Source organism: Gossypium arboreum, chromosome 7 (assembly GCF_025698485.1).
Source record: "Gossypium arboreum isolate Shixiya-1 chromosome 7, ASM2569848v2, whole genome shotgun sequence".
In the NCBI taxonomy this organism is placed as follows: Eukaryota; Viridiplantae; Streptophyta; class Magnoliopsida; order Malvales; family Malvaceae; genus Gossypium; species Gossypium arboreum.
This window is the reverse complement of record NC_069076.1, coordinates 37,894,245-37,915,659: the sequence shown is the minus strand read 5'-3', so window position 1 is coordinate 37,915,659 and position 21,415 is coordinate 37,894,245. Positions and strand designations below refer to the sequence as shown.

The 21,415-nt window shown below is 34.2% G+C and overlaps 1 protein-coding gene across 1 annotated transcript; it reads left to right on the top strand.

Moving 5' to 3' along the window:
- Positions 1-3,745: 3,745 nt before the first annotated feature.
- LOC108485504 (uncharacterized) lies at positions 3,746-4,540 on the top strand. The gene has a single exon (XM_017789359.2). The coding sequence runs from the start codon at positions 3,894-3,896 to the stop codon at positions 4,329-4,331; it is 438 nt and encodes a 145-aa protein (XP_017644848.1). The 5' UTR covers positions 3,746-3,893; the 3' UTR covers positions 4,332-4,540.
- Positions 4,541-21,415: the final 16,875 nt, after the last annotated feature.

The window sequence follows — 21,415 nt, the reverse complement described above, 5'->3', positions numbered from 1 at the left end:
TATCGCATTTCAAAAGTGTCACACATAAGTCCTATTACTAAATTCACATGCAATCGACTAAATCGAAGCTTGAAACTTTCACACTTTCATATTCACATATTTTAGACAATAAATATCATATTCAAATAATTTGGTGACTCGGTTTAGCGGTCCCGAAACTGCTTTCCGACTAGGGTCACTTTAGGGCTGTCACACATAATCATCACATGCAATTCATCTAAAGAAGTTGATTAGGTGGTTCAACAACTTAACAACATATCCTCTCTCAAAGACCTCGGGAATCTGTATTTTTTCTTCGATATTGAGGTGCATCATTCAACTCATAGGATGTTGCTAACACAAAACAAGTTGTACATTTTTTACTTGCTTCATAAACAGGAATGTCTGAAGCAACACATACTCCTACACCTATGTTGTGTACTCTTAAATTGATTGCATCTAATGTGAGTCCACTTGTTGATTCTCATCTCTATTTTAGTGTTATTGGCTCGTTGTTGTATGTGTGCATTACATGCCCTGATATAGCATTATTTGTTAACAAGCTAAGGTAGTACATGAGTTCTCCTTGTGATACTCATTGGAGAGCTGTTAAAAAGGTGTTGAGGTATCTTAATAACACCATAGATCATGACTTGTATTTCAAAAAAGGATAGTTTGATCTAGTTGGATACTCGGATGCTAACTGGGTTTCAACTATTGAAGACTGGCATTCAGCAATAGTTTACTGTGTTTATCTTGGTTCTAATCATATTGCATGGTGTTCTAAGAAACAAACAGTGGTGTCTAGGTCTTCATCAGAGGTTGAATATTGTAGCTTAGCGAACTGTGTTTCTAAGCTACTGTGGATAAAACAACTTTTAGCTGAAGTTAGAGTGGCAGTTCATCAATCATCAGTAATATGGTGTGAGAACACTTTTACCGTTTCAATGGTAACAAATCCCACACATCATGCTAAGGTGAAGTATGTGGAAATCGATCATCATTTTGTTTGTGATAAAGTTCTCCACAGTATACTGTAGGTTAACTATGTGCCTTTAGTAGAACAAGTGGCTGATGTTCCCACAAAGTCGATTGCACCAAAACAGTTTGTTTATTTTCGTAGTGCTCTTCAAGTGTTGTCTTTAACTGAAATTGTCAAATCATATAACCAGGACAATGTTAGAGTATTAGATCAGTAGAGCTGTTAAGGTTGTTAAGATTAAGTTAAAATGGTTATACAGATGTGGCTACCATTAACAAATCTTATTATCATGAATAAAAGCCATTCTTATCTTCATATATGATAAGCATTAATCTAATAGTATTGCTTTTCACAAAAAAAATGTTGTTTCTTGTTTGTCATATTGCACTTTTATGTTTCTTTATTATAGTTTAACACTCACAAGGGTCAAACATTTCAAAATGGTCAAATAATATGTTTTCACGCACTCTAGTTTAATTTGTAAAAAATGGTAAATGTTGATGTGTTTAGATCAATACAAATAACACATGAATCAAATATTGCTTGAAAAGAAAACAAATCAGTTAGAACATAATTTGGAACCTGATATATAATATTTGAGAAGCCCTTATTTGAACAATTTCGAAAATGTTAGGCTCTTATTTAACCATTTTTTAAAGGTTTGACTTTCTTTTGAGCACTTTTATAAAGGTTAAGTCATTATATGACCATTTCGGAAGATTTCGACCTTCCGTGAGCAACTCTTAATAAGTTGGACTCTAAATTTGAGCATTTAGCCAAAAGATAATAAAGAAGAGGTCAAATGTAATATTGTATATAATTTTTATTAATAATTTTAATAATAATTTATATATAAAAATTTGAATATAAAAGTTATTAATTCAAATTTTTAATTTGAACTTTTAAAATTTGAATATATATAAAATTATTAATAAAAATTTAAAATACTAAAATTATTAATATTGTATACTTTTTAGAATTTTTAAATAATGATTAATTTTTCATATTTCCTAAAATTTTTATACTTTTGAACTCATCTAGAATGAATTTGGACAAATCAGCTGTCCAGATTCAAATGAACTTCGACAATCATGTCCAGGTTCATACCAGATCTATTTTATTAATTACTTTTTATATTTTTTAAAGAATATTGATTATTTTAAAAAATTGAATATTTTATGCTGATGTGGCATGCCATGTGTCATCTCTTGGTGGCTGCAATCAACCACGTTAGTGTTTATACTGTCTATGGAATGGCTCAATAAGTTAGACTTTTTTTAAGGGCTTAATTGATTTTTTTTTCATTTTACACAATAGGATTTTTTGACCCTTAAGCCTATATTAGATTATATTTATGGGAAAACATTTGGTACTTTACCAGTGGAGTTTAAAATTTCCACAAGCAAGGTTTTGGTGATGGTAAATGTATATAAGATATAGTAAAAAATTTTAAAAATAAATATATAAAGGAAATGAAACACGAGGCATATTTATTACTTTACTTGTAGAGTTAAAAATGCATTGTTAGTGTACTAAATACTCACCCTTTATTTATTTCATATAATTACATAGTATCCATAAAATCTTTGCTTCGTCAGTATGGGCATCGGCCTTCGGGCTGGTTTCTGGTCCCAACTTCTTTAACATTATTTTTCGTGATTTTTATTTTATTTTTAATTTCAATCCACATTATCGTGGTTTTGTCCACATTTTTCATGGTTTTTATTTTGCCCACTTATTTTCTTTAAAAGCATATGTGATTTTATTTTTAGTTTCTAGTCACATTACGGTGTATATATGAGATTTGTTAATGTAAATGTGCCACTAGATTTATTAGGTGATAGTGGTAAATCCAAGATGGAAAAGAGAAGGATAAGCTAAGGCTTGGCCTTTTATGCACTGACATGATGATTTTGTTGGGGCTTTTGGTAGTTGTTTTTTAGTTGATTGATGTTTATCATCAAATCTAAGATGCAAATTATTGCGATTTGATTAAATTGACGTGTCTCTAGTTTGTTTCTGAATTATTCTAGTATTGCAATTACTATCATTTTGTCTCTCTTTCTTTTTTAAAATTATTCTATAAACATAATATTATGTATTAATTTATAATAATTTATTTATCATTTATACCATATAATAAGTCTTTTATTCTTATTATTCATGATTCTCCTTTGTTTAAAAAAATTACATGGGTGTAAAAATTATCTAAAATCGCACGGTACTATGGGAGAAATTCAGGTGGCAGTGTAAATACTCGGAAATGTAAGTGTAACATAAAGGATGCGTAAAGGGAAAGCTGAAGCGTGGAATTTCATCTCTCCTTACAAAGAATAGTCCTTGCTTTTCTTGATTCTACACTAAGTGAGCCCATTGGATGATTTAGCTTTAAGAAACCGAAAGACGACACCAATTCTTTTCTTTTGTACAAAACCCATACTTGCACACAAACTTAAATTAAAACTCAATAAACAAATCATATCACAAACTTAAATTAAAACTCAATAAACAAATCATTCTTTCGATCTCTTGATTTATTTCCTTGATAGAAAGTAAAATTTTGATTAATGTTTAAAAAAATTAAATTCTAGACAATTATAGTTAAAAAATAATATTTAAGAAATATAAGGTTCAATTTCAATATTTATAATTTTCCTCACATACTCGTATAAGTAAAGCTAGATGCAAAAGAAAAATGAAACCGTGGCAATGAAAATCGACTGGCCGGAAAGTGGAAACTACTATTTGATATTAGCCAGCATATTTTGACTAAAATCTGAGGAATAATAACTGGATGGCGAATGGGTGTCAATTGTCAACTATAAATAATGCTTAACATCAAACTTTCTTAATCAATAATTTCATAACATTTCTTGTATTATTCAAAGTTGCCAATTCTGATATTGGGAATCAAATTAAAGAGATTGAAAGGATGAGTGTGGAAGTGTTAGACAGTGCCACCATTGTTAACTTCGTTGAAGATGAAGAAGCATTCAACATCTCAATACGAGAGCGATTTGCTCACCTGGACACCAACCATGATGGGCTACTGTCTTACACTGAGTTGTCCAAGGATTTGCAGAGTCTCAGGGTGCTCGAAACTCATTTCGGCATCGACATTAAAACGGACCCAAAGGAACTCGCTCACGTTTACGAATCACTGTTCGAGCAGTTCGATCACGACTCCAATGGGACGGTGGATTTAGACGAGTTCAAGTTGGAGACCAAGCGGATGATGCTTGCTATGGCTAATGGGATGGGTTTTTTGCCTGTTCAAATGGTGTTGGAAGAAGGCAGCCTATTGAAGATTGCAGTTGAGCATGAATCCACCAAAACTAATTGCTGCTTGAATCTCTTCAAAAACGTCTAAATCCTCACGTCTTGCAACAACTCATATTTTGTTTTGCTTTCTTTAATAATTAGAGATTTTGAGTTTGAATCTGCTTCCATCTTTTTCAGCTTGCAAATTTTGTTAAAGCAATGTTATGCTTCGTCATCGTTTAAGTGCAAAATTGTTTGTAGTTTTGAGATTTTTGGTTTATTGCCGATTAATTTAAGGTTGGATGCTTAAATGCAAAATTTTGTTTATTGTATCCGGAGATAAAATGTTTAAAATTTTGACACAATATTATTAAGGAGGACAATTACAAACCCCAAACGTGAATAATGTAAAAGAAAGATATTAACTAATTATATTACATAATTAGTTTCTTTTACCACATGAATTAATTATATGTATTAATTAAATTAAATTATTTTAAAAATTTTCATAAAAATTATAAAATTTTATTAATAATATGATCATGAAATTAAAATATAATAATATATAAGTTTAATTTTAATAAGATTATGATTGTTATTAAACTGAATTTAAGTAAATTATTTTTTGAAATTATTTTTAAAATATAAATAGTAAAATAGTAAATTATGTGAAATTCTATTTTAATATATAGTTTCTAATTTAATATTAATTAGGAATTAGTGAAATTTTATCTTAATAATGTATTTTAATTTGTAAAAAAGTGATTAACATAAAAGATTTGTTTAAACGATTTTAACATTTACAATGGTTTATTATGTAAAATTATAAGTTGAATTATTAAATATAAATAAATTGGAAGGACTTATTCTGAAAATATAACTTGGAGAATAACATTAAAATTATATTAAAAATGTGGAGGGTTTATTCTGCAAAATTTACTCTACATATATTTTTCTTTTTCCCTGCCACATGTCAAATTTTTATAGTATGAACACATCTAAAACTTAAGGATATTGTAATATAAAATATATATTAGATTAAATTAAATTTTGTATTAATTAATTTAAGATTTCAGTAATAATTTAAGTACGAAATTACTACACAATAAGATAAAAAGTTGATTTTTAAATCCTAAATAAGTAAAAGAAATATAAAACATATATTTCAAAATTGAATAACACTATTGAAATGGAAAACTAAAAAAGCGCGTGAATTAAGAAATGGATAAAAAATTATTTTCAACACTGTCATAACTAAAAAGAGTAACTAATTACTGGTATAAACACCAAGTATTTGTGCAAAAATATTTATATAAAAATTTTAAATCATTGAATAGTAAGATCAAAATTCTAATTGTTTTGGGTAAATTGTGTACAAAATTAGTAATACATGCAAAAATTCGTTTAGAAAATATTAATAAGTGTTTATTGACATTATTTATAAAATGCAAATGGCACTTATGCCATTATTTATCTTAGGTTCTTTTGTGAAAGGAAGGAAAATGAAAAGGAAAAAAAAATCAATCAAGGTAAAACATCTGGATTTTAAATGAAGATAAAAAGATATATTTTCTTTTATTTTGACCCTTTGTTAAATAAATTAAAAGATAAATTAACGAAGTTAAAATGTGACTTTCTTTAGTTAAATAAATTTTATTTTTGAATTTAGTTTTGGTAAATAAAATTTAGATTAATTGTTGAGAGGTCCTTACATTTTTAGTAAAAATTGCCACATGTCTATACCTTATTGGCTCCCATGCCACCTCAACAAAAGAGTTAGCACCGTCAGGGTCAAGTATCATATTGATTAATGGAAAAAAATTAAGTACTAAATTGAACATTTTAAAAATAGTGGTACACATTAAAACAAACTTTAAATATGAGGGATTTTTTCTCATTATCCCTATCTATAAAATCATTGAATATATTTGGATAAATTAAAATAATAAAAAAAGTTTTTATAATTAAGTATTTTAATTAAATGAATATAATTTTATCTATAAATATATTTTTACTTTATGATAAAAATAAATCATGTTACAATAATTTCTTTTCTATTAATGTGAAATTAATATATTTTAAAATTTCTAATTAAAATAACATCATATATTATAAATTAATTAATACAAATTTTAACTTTATAAAATCAATGAATATAATTGACTAAATTAAAAATAAAAATCAAATTTTATAATTAAAGAAATATATATTTCTATCTATAAATATGAATTTATATTAAATATGATAATAATTAAATCATATCAACATTATTCTTTTATAAAAATACAAATTAAATATATGAGATTAATATTATATTTGTAAAAGATAATATCAATATATTGGTAATTTATGTAGGAAACATTATTTATGACAATGGGTTTTTGATGGGCGTACAAACCACCAAATCTAATTTTTGATGCTCTAACTGAATTAAATTGTAGCATAGAGAAGTAGGGTCGATTCCACAGGGATTGAAACTCCTAATTTTCTTGTTTACATGACCAGATTCTTGAGACTAGGCAGTTGTCATGCTCACGTCCTGTACGTGTAAAGCTATAAAAGTAAATAAAGAGGGATTTTAGTTGATAAAGGAAAAACAAGTATAAAATAAAATGAAATAATAGAATGATAGTTGCAAAAAAAATTAAGTAATTTAAATTAAATTGGTAAATTTCGAACTCGAACCGATTCTTGAAAGTGGATTTTTTTTCTTCCAAACGATAAGTTGGTTATAGCGTACGACCTACAAACCAACCCTTACTGATTATCTAACCATGTAACATGCGTTTGCAATTTAAGATATTGGTAGCCTTGCAATCTAAAAAAACCCAACTCAAATTAATGACCTCAACCGCATGGGTCGTTTAAATACAATCACTATCTCGCTTGATGGAATTCGAATACGATAGACGATCGACTCACTTTCCCAACTGTATGCCAAAACAACTTCCTCCCAACATACACTTTGATTTGAAATTGGATTAACTTTGAAGGGCGAATGTGACTATCCCATATTTCGTAGAGATAATGAATACAGTGTTGTAAGATTTTAGTGTGGATTCATTTTCCACAATTCTCGATTGGAACAATAACCGAACTAAAGCTAAATGGGGATTAGTTGAGCATAAGATTAATCATGTTTTATTGGATTATGAAAATGAATTTAAATGTAACAATGATAGGTGAAAAGGAGAGGGGACTTAAAGAACAATTGCACCAAAATAAAGGAACGAAAAAAAATGGCAGTAAGCGTAATAAGCTACAAACACGTGAAAAGGGAAAAGAAAATGATTGTTTTCAATTAAATTTCAAGTGTGTCCTTCCATGCTACCTTATCCAGGCTTTTGTACACTTTTTATATGCTAATTTTAGCATTATTCACTCTAAAATTATGCCTAACAAAAACAAAAAATAAAAAACTGTTCTTATTATAGAGTTTGACAATGTAACAGCCCGTTTTTAGGTCAAATCGGAATAGTGGTTTCGAGACCACAAATTCAAAGTGGAAATAATTTTTTTACTATTTCTTTAAGGTCTATAGCATGATAGAATAATTGTGTGAAAATTTTGTTAAGAAATTTTATTGATTGAGTACTCAAATTGACTAGAAGGACTAAATTGCAATAGGTGCAAAATTTTAGTTCTATAGGCTAAAGGTAGTAAATTGTTATGAAATTTTAAATTAGAGGTCCTTAAATGGTAATTAGACCATTATTTCTTGTATGGACAAAAATGGATATGGTTAGGAAAACATTCAAAGTTTAAGCGAAGGGCATTTTGGTAATCTAGTAAACAAAGACAAATTAACTAAAATAAAAGATGTCATCTTCTTCAATTTCATACCCATAGCCGAAATTTAGAAGAGTTGACATAGCTAGGATTTGTCCAAGCTTTCAAGCTCAATTGTAAGTTCATTCTTGTCCTGTTTTTAACGATTTTTATATTTTTGAGATCGTTGTAACTTGATTTAGCTATTTCAAGGACTAATTCGAAAGAAAGTTAAAGTTTAAAATTTTACCCATGATGAATATGTATGTATTTTGATGTTTGATGGTAGAAAATGCATGTTCATTGTTAGTTAAACAACGTTTGTAAAGTGATTTTCGATAAAAATGTTAAATATGATTAATTGTAAAAGTCTATAAAATGTGTAGAAAAGTGTGAATAAATGAAAAAAGTGGGTTGTTATGAGCATAAATAACAATCGGCTAGGCTTGGGTTGTGGTGAAATTGGATGAAATTCATTTTACAAGCCTAGGGACTAAATCATAAAAAGTTGAAAAGTTAGGGCAAAACTGTAAATTTTTCCATAATGTGTTTTTGGGCTGAATTGAATAATGTGATAATTAAATAAGTTAAATGTGGTATTATAAATCAAGAAAAATGAAGTTCGAATGTAGATCGGGTGAAAAACAAAGTATTTGACGAATAGGTCCTTTTGGTCATTTTTGTAACCGAGGTAAGTTCGTATGTTAAATAAGCTTTACTTTAAATATATTTTAAATGCTTTAATTTATGCATGAATTGTGTAATCAATCTTACGGACACATTTGACTATGTTTTGACAAGCGAGAAATCCCAATCGAACCTTAGGAATAGATTAGGATACGAGTGACATGTCACTAGCGTTTTATGTTATGTGATTATGGGCGCTGGTCCTGTACGTCCTACCAGTGGCTAAGTATACCGGCATATGTTGCAGTTACTTGATAGCTTGTGTGAGCAGCACCGTGTAGCTACGTCTTGGTTGACAGCTTGTGTGAGTAGGCCCGTTGATAGTTCGAGAGCGTGCACATATGTGTTATGAGATAAAGGTAGCAATAGCTGAATATGTGGCACCTTGTGTAAAAGGTTTTTTGTGTATCCAATATTATTATTCCGAGTGGTTCATTGGGTACGACAGCGATGATACTAAGTATGAAATTATTACAATATGGTACAAGTATATACTTTAACTTATGATTTATTTAATTTGCGAAATGAGGAACTCAAGCTAAGTTGTGATGGAATGAATTGTGATCATGAGAATATGGTAAATTAAATTTCCTTATGATGTATTACATGTATGTTAATATATGGTAAGGTTAGCTTATTTCTTTCATACGAGCTTACTAAGCTATATAGCTTACTTCGTTTTAATTTCTTTGTTTTATAATGTCGCCAAGCTAGCTCGGATTGGAGATCGTCGGAGATCGTATCACACTATCAAACCATTATTTTGGGTACCGATGATCTTAACATTTTGAGAATATGGCATGTATAGGGACTTGGTCATTTTGTTATATGTGTCATTATGAATTCGGCCAAATGTACTGGCTTGTTATTGTCAAAGGCTTGGCGTGGTATTTAGCCATGTAACTTTGCTCATTTTGGTTGAATTGGTTGTAAGCTTATATATATATACATACATGCATGTGCAACTATCTTGATACGTGGATTTTCGCGACAGGTTTTAAAAATTTATAATTAATCGTTCTTGAAACTAACTATTATCACAATGAAGGCAAGTGTACCTATCGAACAGTATTATAGCTTTAGCAAGACCGGATTGTCGAACCCAAAGGAACCAAGAGTACTAGTAATTACTTTTTTTTTATTATCTAGCCTAAAAATTAAGGGATTTGTTTATCTAAACTACTTAACTAAACTAAGGATGCACAGAGAGAAATTGGGGAAACATTTCTAGGAAAATTTGATTTATTAAAACAATACCTAAGGAAAAATCCACCTAGACTTCACTTGTTATTTGACTCTGAATCAGATGATTTATTCATTTGACTTGATCCATAGAAATTCCTAAGTTATATTATTATCTCTCTCGAGACTAATAACGTCTAACCTTATGTTGATTAATTGAAATCTCTTTCTAATTAACGCCCTAGTGTTGCATTAACTCGATCTATGGATCCCCTTATTAGGTTTCCCCCTAATCCGGTAAAATCTTATCACCCTATCTCTAGGCGTGCAATCAACTCCTTTTAATTACGATAAATTTACTCTTAGACAGGGTTTTTTCCTCCTCTGAATAAGAGCATTAACTTGAATCAATATCCTAGAATATTAAAATAAGAATTAAGAATACATAATTAAGAACAAGTCAAATATTTATCATACAATTCAGATAATAAAAACAAGATCTGTCTTAGGTTTCATTCCCCTTAGGTATTTAGGGGGTTTAGTTCATAATAATGAAAGAAAACATCTCAAAAGAATGAAGATAACAAAACATAAAGAAAACTCAAAACCCCTGAATGGAAATTGAAGGGAGATTTTCAGTCTTGACGATGAATCTGGCTTCTGATATGGATCAATCGGCTTTCCTTGAGAAATTCCTTGCCTCCTACTCCGTGTGTCTCCTCTAAGTGCCTCCTCAGGTTTTTAGATAGGCTTTAGAATGCCTAAGAGCCCTCAAAAGTGGCCTTTTCTGAATAGGACTGTGACAGCCCTAAAGTGACCCTAGTCGGAAAGCAGTTTCGGGACCGCTAAACCGAGTCACCAAATTATTTGAATATGATATCTATTGTCTAAAATATGTGATTATGAATGTGTGAAAGTTTTAAGCTTCGATTTAGTAAATTCCATGTGAAATTAGTCGATAGGACTTATGTGTGACACTTTTGAAATGTGATAGGTAAATCTATAAGGATCTATTAGTGCATGTAATCAAAGGGGTGGACTTGCATGTCAATTTCCCCCTTTTTAATTGCTAGTGGCCGGCCATGATAAAGGGTGATGGGCAAAACATGTCATAAAACATGTTGTGACAATGGTGTATGTTAGGAAAAATAAAATAAGGAGTATGGGTAATAAAGAAATGGGGAAAAAAGAGAATGGTGTGAGTGTTCCCCCCATTGCCGTGAGTTGAGGAAAGAAGAAAAAAAAGTGTCCATCATTTTCACTTCTTTTGGCTGAAAATTCTAAGGAAGAAAGAAAACAAGTTGTGTTCTTTGGTTCTTCTTGGCGATTTGAGAGGAGGAAGAAAGGAGTGAAGCAATCGGTCATCTTAGGTCGATATTAAGGTAAGGAAGTTGATACTAGTTCTTGAAATCCTAGTTGATTTTGAGTGAGATATCAAGTTATTGTTGGTAACCCATGTTGAAATTGTGATTGTGGAATAAGTAAGGTTTTCGCTATGGAGATTAATAAGGGTGATGGTTGTGTTTCATGCTAAATCTTGATGATTATGAGTTCCTTTCTTGGGTCTACCTTAGATCCATGAAGTATATTTTATTTGGTGTTGTTGGAAGTATCGCCATCGTATATCCATAAGCATGATTTATGCTTATTGCATGATAGGTAAGATTTGTGTTTTGGATATATGTTTATATTTGGTTAAAATCAACTTGTGATTCGCTCTTGCACATATATATATATATATATATATGTTTGCACATGATGTATTGGTATGACATATATACTATCTCAAGGTATATATTTACATATGATGATGTTTCGGTTATGAAGTAAATGATTGATGCGTATTGAGTTACAATATGTAATGCGTTAGTTAGTAAAATGTATGCCATTTATGTATGGTATTAAGTATATAATTGGCCTCAACATAGACATGCATATTCGGCCACATGAGGTGGATTGGTGTGCATGCATTCGGTTAGAGGCAAGCATATTGATGCCTTATCTTGGCTTAGATAATCGGCTAAAAGAGAATGTGGACTATTATGTTGAGTTAGATTCATGATTTCGTACATATGTGACGTTAATGTCTAATGAATATATATGGGCTAAGTACCTTGAGTTCCTCTTTTTGATACTCAAATGATTAAATCAATTTATTTGTCAATTTAAGCTCAAGAGCAAAGGGGAACTAAATCCGATAAAGGGAAGGAAAAAGTGGTGGAATAGTCATCGAAATCGTTCGACAACATCCGAGGTAAGTTTTCGAGTAATGGAACTTAGATTATGATTTGATTAGATCATGTTTTAAGCAAATCAAAATCATGCTCTTTGTGTGTGGCTATTGAGCCGAAATTGCAAGTGTGAAAAGTGCCTTGTGTTTGAGTTTTGCTAATGAAAATGAAATACGAATGTGTCATGATTTATTGATAAATGTGCATGGTTATTAGAATGATGTCCGCTAAGTCCCAAGGCTTTGTGCTAGTGACTATATTCGGACTAAGATCCGAAGGCATTCGTGCGAGTTACTAAATCCGACTAAGATCCGAAGGCATTTGTGCCGCTTACTAAATCCGCACTAAGATCCGAAGGCATTTGTGCGAGTTACTAAATCAGGTTAAGTCCCAAGGCATTTGTGCGAGTTACTATAACCGGCTATGTCCCAAGGCATTTGAATGAGTAGCTATATCCGGTTAAACTCCAAGGTACGTGATTCGGGAATGAATGAACTTGCTGTAAAATTTCAGTTAATACGCTTGTGAAATCCCAACAATGAGGTATATTTCGTATGTGCTTTGAATTAGTTGAGCCCTTACAAATAAGTATTCGCCGATTGATAAATGAGCTACCGCCTTTGGCTAAGTTGATCTTTGTGTATGAATATAAGGGTTGGTAATGTGAAGTAAGTATGATATTGAGAATTTGTGCATATGAAATTATCTGTTTAGCTACATGAATGCTATACTTTGGTTGTGTTTAAATTCATGGCTCAAACTTACTAAGCATTAAATGCTTACTCCCTTTTCTTTGATTTTCTGTTTTATAGATTTTGGTTTGCCAGCTATAAGACTCGGGATTGTTGAAGTCGAAGTCGCCCACACTATCAAAGCCCCTTTTTTTTTGGTACACTTTTGGTTGAACTTTGAAATGGCATGTATAGGACCACCCTTTTGTTGTTGGTCATGAACCCTTCGGTTTTGTGTAAATTTGGATAGCCATGCGAAAATGGCTTAAATATACTTTGATCATAGCATTATAATCGTTTTGTATATTATCCGTCGAGAGGGATGGAAATGTTGGTAACGGTTAGCCATGGGAATGGTTATTCATGATCACTTTTGGTATATGTATGACAAACTCTAGTTGATCCATGGAGGATCATGAAATAGGTAAAGTTTACCTTAAAATAGATGTTTGGCAAAGAAGTGATGTGGATGTGAAAATCACTAAAAATAGTAGGAATGGAATTAAATAGTGAATAAAATTGTAATCGAACCTTGATGAATCTATTTTCATAGGAAAGTAACGAAATGATCATATGAACAGTATATTATGAGATATTTAAGTTTTCGCGAAACAGGGCCAGAATGGTTTCTGGATTCCCTGTTCCAACTTTGGAAGTTTATTATAAATTCTACTCATTCTTATATATGCGAAACCTTAGCATTCAGAAGACTTTGCCTATTGAGTCTCATCGAGTTTGTAATTCGGTGTCAAACCCTTGGGTCATTACGTGCTTGTCAACAAAGTGTGTAAGAAAAGTCCCTAGTGTTCGAGGTTCTTGTTTTCCGTGAGACTTTATGCTTTTGCCGTTCGATTTAATTCGACGTTATTCTTGGTTTGGATTGGTTGACCATGCACGATGCGGTTGTAAATTACAAAAGCAAGACTATCGATCTGAGGTGTGCAAATAACGAGATAATTCGGGTTGAGTCTACAGACTTAAAGGGGTTGCCAGCTGTAATATCAGCAATGTTGGCCCAGAAATATGTAAGAAAAGGGTGCGGCGCGTACCTTGCATATGTGCTCGATGACAAGGAGTTAGAAAAGAAACCCGAATCTGTGCGGTGGTTTGTGAATACCGGATGTTTTCCTCAAGAATTGCCGGTTTACCACTGTTCGGAAATAGAATTTGGCATCGAATTGGTACTGGTACCACTCCAATTTCGATAGCTCCGTATCGTATGGCACCAACGAAATTAAAGGAGTTGAAAGCTCGGTTGCAAGAATTGGTGGATAGAGGTTTTGCTCGCCGAGTTTTTCGCCTTTGGGTGCGCCGGTGTTGTTTGTGAAAAGAAGGATGGAACCATGAGGTTGCATCGACTATCGTCGACTTAATAAAGCGACGATAAAGAACAAATATCCGTTACCACGTATCGATGACTTGTTCGATCAACTCAAGGAGCCACGTGTTCTCGAAAATAGATTTGAGATCGGGCTATTATCAATTGCGAATTCGAGATTCGGACGCACCCAAGACGCGCTTTTAGAACGAGATATGGTAACTATGAGTTCCTAGTGATGCCGCTTTGGGCTTACTAATGCCCTGCGGTATTTATGGATTTAATGAATCGGATCTTCGACCATATTTGGATCGGTTCGTAGTCGTGTTCATTGATGACATCTTGGTCTATTCAAGAAATGAGACCGAACATGCTGAACACCGAGGTTAGTGCTGCAAATTTTACGGATAAGCAATTATATGCTAAGTTCAAGAAGTGTGAGTTCGTTAAGAGAGGTTAGCTTCTTGGGGCATGTGATATCTGCATCGGTATTCGAGTCGACCGAATAAAATTTTAGCCATACTTAATTGGAAGCCTCAGAAATATTACCGAGGTTCGAGTTTTTGGGGCTTGCTTGGTTATTACCGACGATTTGTAAAAGGTTTCTCAACGATAGCCACGCTAATGACGGTTACTCCAAAAGGAAGTTAAGTTCGAATGGACGGAGAAATGTCGAAAAGTTTCGATCAATGAAAACTTATTTGATCAAGCCCCAATTCTAGTGCAACCCGAATCGGCAAAGAGTTTGTCATCTATAGTGACTCCTCCCTACTTGGGTTAGGTTGTGTATTGATGCAAGAAGGTCGAGTTGTGGCCTATCGTCGAGGCAATTAAAGCCACATGAGAAAAATTATCCGACCCATGATCTCGAATTGGTCGCCATCGTATTCGCTTTAAAGATTTGGCGACATTACTTATTTGGTGAGAGGTGCCATGTGTACTCGGATCACAAAAGTCTCAAATATTTGATGACCCAAAGAGACTTAAATCTGCGACAAAGACGTTGGCTCGAGTGTTAAAGGATTATGAGCTGGTCATTGACTATCACCCGGAAAGGCGAATATGGTTGCGGATGCCTTGAGTCGTAAATCATTATTCGCTTTCGAGCGATGAATGTGCACTTGTCCGCTCGATCCGACAACGTGTTAGTAGCTAAATTGAAAGCCAAACCATTATTGATATATCAAATTTGTGAAGCTCGGAAGGTCGACGATGAGTTGGTTGCAAACGGGCGAGTGTGTTCGAACAAGGAATCGGAGTTTCAGATCGATGATGACGATTGTTTGAGGTTCGAAGTCGTCTGTGTTCCAAGGAATTGAACTTATTTCGATAATTCGAACGAAGCCCATTGTAGCTGAATGGCAATCCACCCGGGAGTACGAAGATGTACAACGATTTGAAACGTCGGTTTTGGTGGCATGGTATGAAACGAGACATCTCCGACTTTGTTTGAGATGTTTAATATGTCAACAAGTGAAAGCGGAACATCAAGTGCCTTCAGATTACTTCACCGATCACGATACCCGAGTGGAAATGGGATCGAGTCACAATGGACTTTGTATCCGGACCGCCATTGTCGACAAGTAAGAAGGATGCGATTTGGGTCGTGGTAGATAGACCGACTAAGTCACTCACTTTGTCCTGACGCACGGATTTTCAATGGACAAATTAGCCGAATTGTACGTTTCTCAGATTGTGAGATTACACGGGGTGCCTAATTCTATCGTGTCGGATAGAGATCCGAGATTTACCTCGCGATTTTGGAAGAAGTTGCAAGAAGCTTTGGGTACCAAGTTGCACTTCAGCACCGCCTTTCAACCCCAAACCGATGGTCAATCCGAGCGGATAATTCAGATACTTGAGGATATGTTGAGATGTTGCATCCTCGAGTTCAGTGGTTCATGGGAACGGTATTTGCCTTTGATTGAATTCGCTTATAACAATAGTTTTCAATCAAGTATTAGGATGGCACCTTACAAGGCTTTGTACGGTCGTAAATGTCGTACACCATTGTTTTGGACTGAACTCGGTGAAAGCAAAATTTTCGGGGTGGATTTGATTAGAGATGCTGAACAGAAAGTGAAAGTAATCCGTGAAAGTCTGGAGATAGCCTCCGATTGTCAAAAGTCGTACGCGGATCTGAAGCGTAAGGACATCGAGTATCATGTGGGAGATAAAGTGTTTCTCAAGGTTTCGCCATGGAAAAAGATACTCAGATTCGACCGTAAGGGCAAGTTGAGCCCGAGGTTCATTAGGCCATATGAGATATCCGAGCGAGTCGGTCCAGTGGCATATCGTTGGATTTTGCCCCCTGAACTCGAAAAGATTCACGATGTCTTTCATGTTTCGATGCTTCGACGCTATAGATCTGATCCATCGCACTTGATTAGTCCATCAAAAGTTGAAATTCAAGCCAATATGAGTTATGAGGAAGAACCGATTCGTATCCTGGCACGTGAAGTGAAAGAGTTGCGAAACAAGCGGGTTCCGCTAGTGAAAGTGTTATGGCTCAAACACGGGATAGAAGAAGCTACTTGGGAAACCGAGAACTCTATGAAAGAGCGATACCCAACCCTATTTACCGGTAAGATTTTCGGGGACGAAAATTTCTTAAGTGGGGGAGAGTTGTGACAGCCCAAAATTGACCCTAGTCGGAATGTGGTTTCGGGACCACAAAACCGAGGCATAAAAATAATTTAAAATTTATTTTGATGCCTATAATATGTGTGTGCTCATGTGTGACATTTTTGATGATTGATTTAGTGTTATAAAGGTGAATTTCACTAGAAGGGACTTAGTAGTGAACTTTGAAAGTACGATAGGGAAATGTGTGATGACTAATTAAAGCATGCATGCAAAACAATGGACTTGCATGTCAAATTCCCCTTTTTATAGCTAGTGGCCGGCCATGACAAGGAATTATGGGCAAAAATCATGTCATGAAACATGTTTGGTAAGTGGGTTATGTTTGAATGAATAGAATAAGGAGTATGGAATAAAAAAAAATGTGTGTGTGAAGGCTCCTTTCCCCCCCATTGCTGTGTAACTAAGAAAGAAAAACAAAAAAAAATTGTTCATCTTTTCCCTCCTTCTTTTGGCCGAAAATTCTAAGAGGAAGAAGAGATTTTTGCTTCATTTTCTTTGTTTAGAAGAGATCTAGAAGGAGATTTGGCTAAATTTGCATCAAGATTAAGGTATGTATGAGGTTGTTGTAACACCCCTAACTCGTGACCGACGCCGGTGTCGGACACGAGGGGTTAACGAGACAAATCCTCTTAAAGTACCGACCAATTTGGCATTTCTGGACAGGCTGGAAAACTGCGTCACCGTCGCCTTAAAAATCATATCTCGAGTTCCAAAACTCGGAAACTGGTTTCGTAAATTTTCCCTGAATTTAGACTCATATATCCATCCATGGATTTATTTTTAGAATTTTGGTTGGGCCAATTGGTACAGTTTATTAGTTAAAGTCACCCATGTTACAGGGATCGACTGCTCTGACCTCCGCGCGTTACAACTTGAATATCTTTCTGTACAGGGCTTTAATACTGGTGCCGTTTGTTTCTAATGAAACTAGACTCAAAATGGAATCTGTACATATAAGGCATGACTCCTAATTCTTTCTGGATAATTTATGGTAAATTTTCAAAGTCACGACAGGGGACCCAGAAATCGTTCTGGCCCTGTCTCACGAGAACTTTAATATCTCCCAGTATACTGCTCATATGGTCGTTTCGTTTCGTCCATATAAAATAGATTCATCAAGGATCAGTTCCATAATTTACTCACTATTTAATTCTACTTATACTATTTTTAGTGATTTTTCAATCTCATCTCACTGCTGCTGTCCGCAACAGTTACTGCAGTAGACTATGCCAATTTCATGAATTTTTCCTTGGCCTTAATCATCCATCATACATGACACAAATTATGGCCACCTTAACAAAATTTGAGTTTCTAAGACTCGTGGCTATAGGTTCTAGCATCCCACTCGACGACCACATAGGCCATTTTCACATGGCTTAAAGTTTACAATCCCACAAATCGACAAAATATAATAGCCTATACATGCCAAATGTTCTTCAACAACAAAAAAAAAGTAATACCACAAGATTTCAGCCGGTGTGATGACTTCAACGACGGTTCCGAGCACACAACAAGACGAGTCCCAAGTGACCTAAAATGGGTGACAAGAAAACACCGAGTGAGTTTACAACTCAGTAAGTCATAAGCATTCGTCAATCCAATCGATAAAATTACTACTACATGTACAACAAATGAAACTAGGTACTCGTCCATATCGAATCCATACCATAATACCTCGAACCTTTCGGTCCAATCTCGCACCAATTCATACATCCACATTTCATATTCTACACAACAAGATAATCAAGCATTTTTACACATTAACTCATTTTCCAGCACAACCATACAATTTCAATCATCACATAGATTTAAGGCTTACCAATTCAACCCCAAGCATGGACGTATTTTCTATTCATCATGAGCTCGAGGTACTTACCCGATCCGCTGTCCGTGATCAACTCGATAATATCGCACACTCAGTGCCAATAGTGATGCAAAAGCATATAATAAGTCCGCACACTTAGTGCTATATAATCAGCTCGCACACATAGTGCTATATAATCAAATTCGCACACTTAGTGCTGTACAAATTTTAAATCCGCACACTTAGTGCCAATCTTGTCACCGTGTCCATTTATACCCGCACACTTAGTGCCAAGACCAATACGTTATGCATTTTACTACCTTTATACATTCAACAATGGCATCATTCCATACACACATTTCCACTTACACATCAATTCATTAAACACAATTGCATATATATATTATGATCATTTAAATCAATGCCAAATATATGCTTTATGACTTACCTTATATTGATGAAACGATTTCCAATCGACTACTCGATTATCTTTCCTTTGCCTTTGCTTGATTCTCCACCTCTAGCTTCTTGAGCTAAATTTAACAAATAAATTGGTTTTATCATTTGAGCATCGGAAGAGGAATTCAAGATGCCTAGCCAATATATAAATATCTACTCATTAGGCATCAAAGTCGCATATGTACAAAATCATGAATCGAACTCAACACCTTAGTTAGTATTCCTCTTAGCGAATTTTCTAAGCCAAGAATAGGCATCAATATGCTTGCCTCTAACCGAATGCATGCACACCAATTTCCCTCATGTGGCGAATATGCATGCCCATGTTGAGGCCGATTATGCACTTAATACCACACAAAACAGCATGCATTTTACTAACTAACGATTACATATTGTAGCTCAATACACATCTCTCATGTACTACATAACCGAAAACATCATCCCAAGCAAATATATACCTTGAAATAGTATATATGTCATACCAATTCATCATGTGCAAACACATATTCAAAGCTCAAATCTTACCTACCATGCAACATGCATGAATCATACTTGTGGATATACCATGACCGAATACATCACAACACCATCATTTTGGTCATGATTAAGCAAAGAACTTAATGTCTCACTCAAAAATACTAAAAAGAAAGTCCAAGAGCCATCAATCCCCATCACATACACCATTAACAAGCTTCATATTTAACATGCAATGGCATTAACACAAAATCCACCTTGGCCAAATACCATTTCCATGGCATAACAAGGATTTGAACCATGGCTAACATGCACATCAAGTTAGCAACCAAAACAAGCATGAATCTCATGACACAACCTCAAACATACCTTAATCTTGATGCAAGTATAGCCAAATCTCCTTCTAGTTCTCTTCTAAACCAAGCATGAAGCAAAAATCCTCCCTTTTTCCTTAGTATTTTCGGCCAAAGAAGAGAAAATGGATGAACAAAATTTTTCTTTTCTCTTCCACAATGCACGGCAAGGGGGGTTTCACTCACACACACACATTTTTTTTTTTTTTCTTTATTACCCATACTCATTTGTTTATTGTTTCTCCTAGTGCACCAACAAAACATGTTTCATGACATGTTTAGCCCATGATTCCTTGTCATGGCCGCCACTTCATGTTAAGGGGGAAATTTGACATGCAAATCCCTTATTTTGCATGCATTATCAACTAGTCATCCCACATTTCCCCATCATACTTTCAATGTTTACTACTAGGCCCTTTCTAGTGAAATTCACATTTATAACTCTAAATCAAACATCAAAAATGTCACACATGAATTAACACATATTATAGGCATCAAAATAAATTATAAATTATTTTTATGCCTCGCTTTTGTGGTCCCGAAACCACATCCCGACTAGGGTCAATTTTGGGATGTCACAACTCTCCCCACTTAAGAAATTTTCGTCCCGAAAATCTTACCGTAAATAGGCTCGGTATCGCTCTTTCATAGAGTCCTCAAGTTCCCAAGTGGCTTCTTCAATTCGTGTTTATGCCATAACACCTTCACTAACGGGATTTTCTTATTGCGTAACTCCTTTACTTCACGCATCATAATGCGAACCGGTTCCTCTTCATAGCTCAAATTAGGTGAATCTCAATCTCGGATGGAGCAATTACGTGTGATGGATCGACCAGATCGTCAAGCATCGAGACATGAAAACGTTGTGAATCCTTTCGAGCTCGGGGCAAAATTAATCGATATGCGATCGCCCAACTCGTTCGGATACTTCATATGGCCCGATAAACCTCGGACTCAATTTGCCCTTACGACCAAATCTAAGCACCTTCTTCCAAGGTGAAACTTTGAGAAAGACCTTGTCTCCAACCCGATATTCAATATCTTTTCTTTTCAAATCCGCATACGACTTTTGGCGATCCGGGCGCTTTCAAACTTTCACGAATTACTCGAACTTTTGCTCGGCATCCTTAACCAAATCAACCTCAAGAATTTACCTTCACTAAGTTCACCGAGAATAATGGGTACGGCATTTACGATCGTATAAAGCCTCGTAAGGCGCCATCTTAATGCTTGATTGAAAGCTATTGTTGTAGGCGAATTCAATCAAAGGTAAATACCGCTCCCATGAACCACTAAACTCAAGGATGCAACATCTCAACATATCCTCGAGTATTTGAATTATCCGCTCGGATTGACCATCGGTTTGGGGATGAAAAGCGGTGCTAAAATGCAGCTTGGTACCCAAAGCATCTTGCAATTTCTTCCAAAATCGCGACGTAAATCTTGGGTCTCTATCCGACACGATAGAAATAGGCACCCGTGTAATCTCACAATCGAGAAACGTACAATTCCGCTAATTTGTCCATTGAAAATCCGTGCG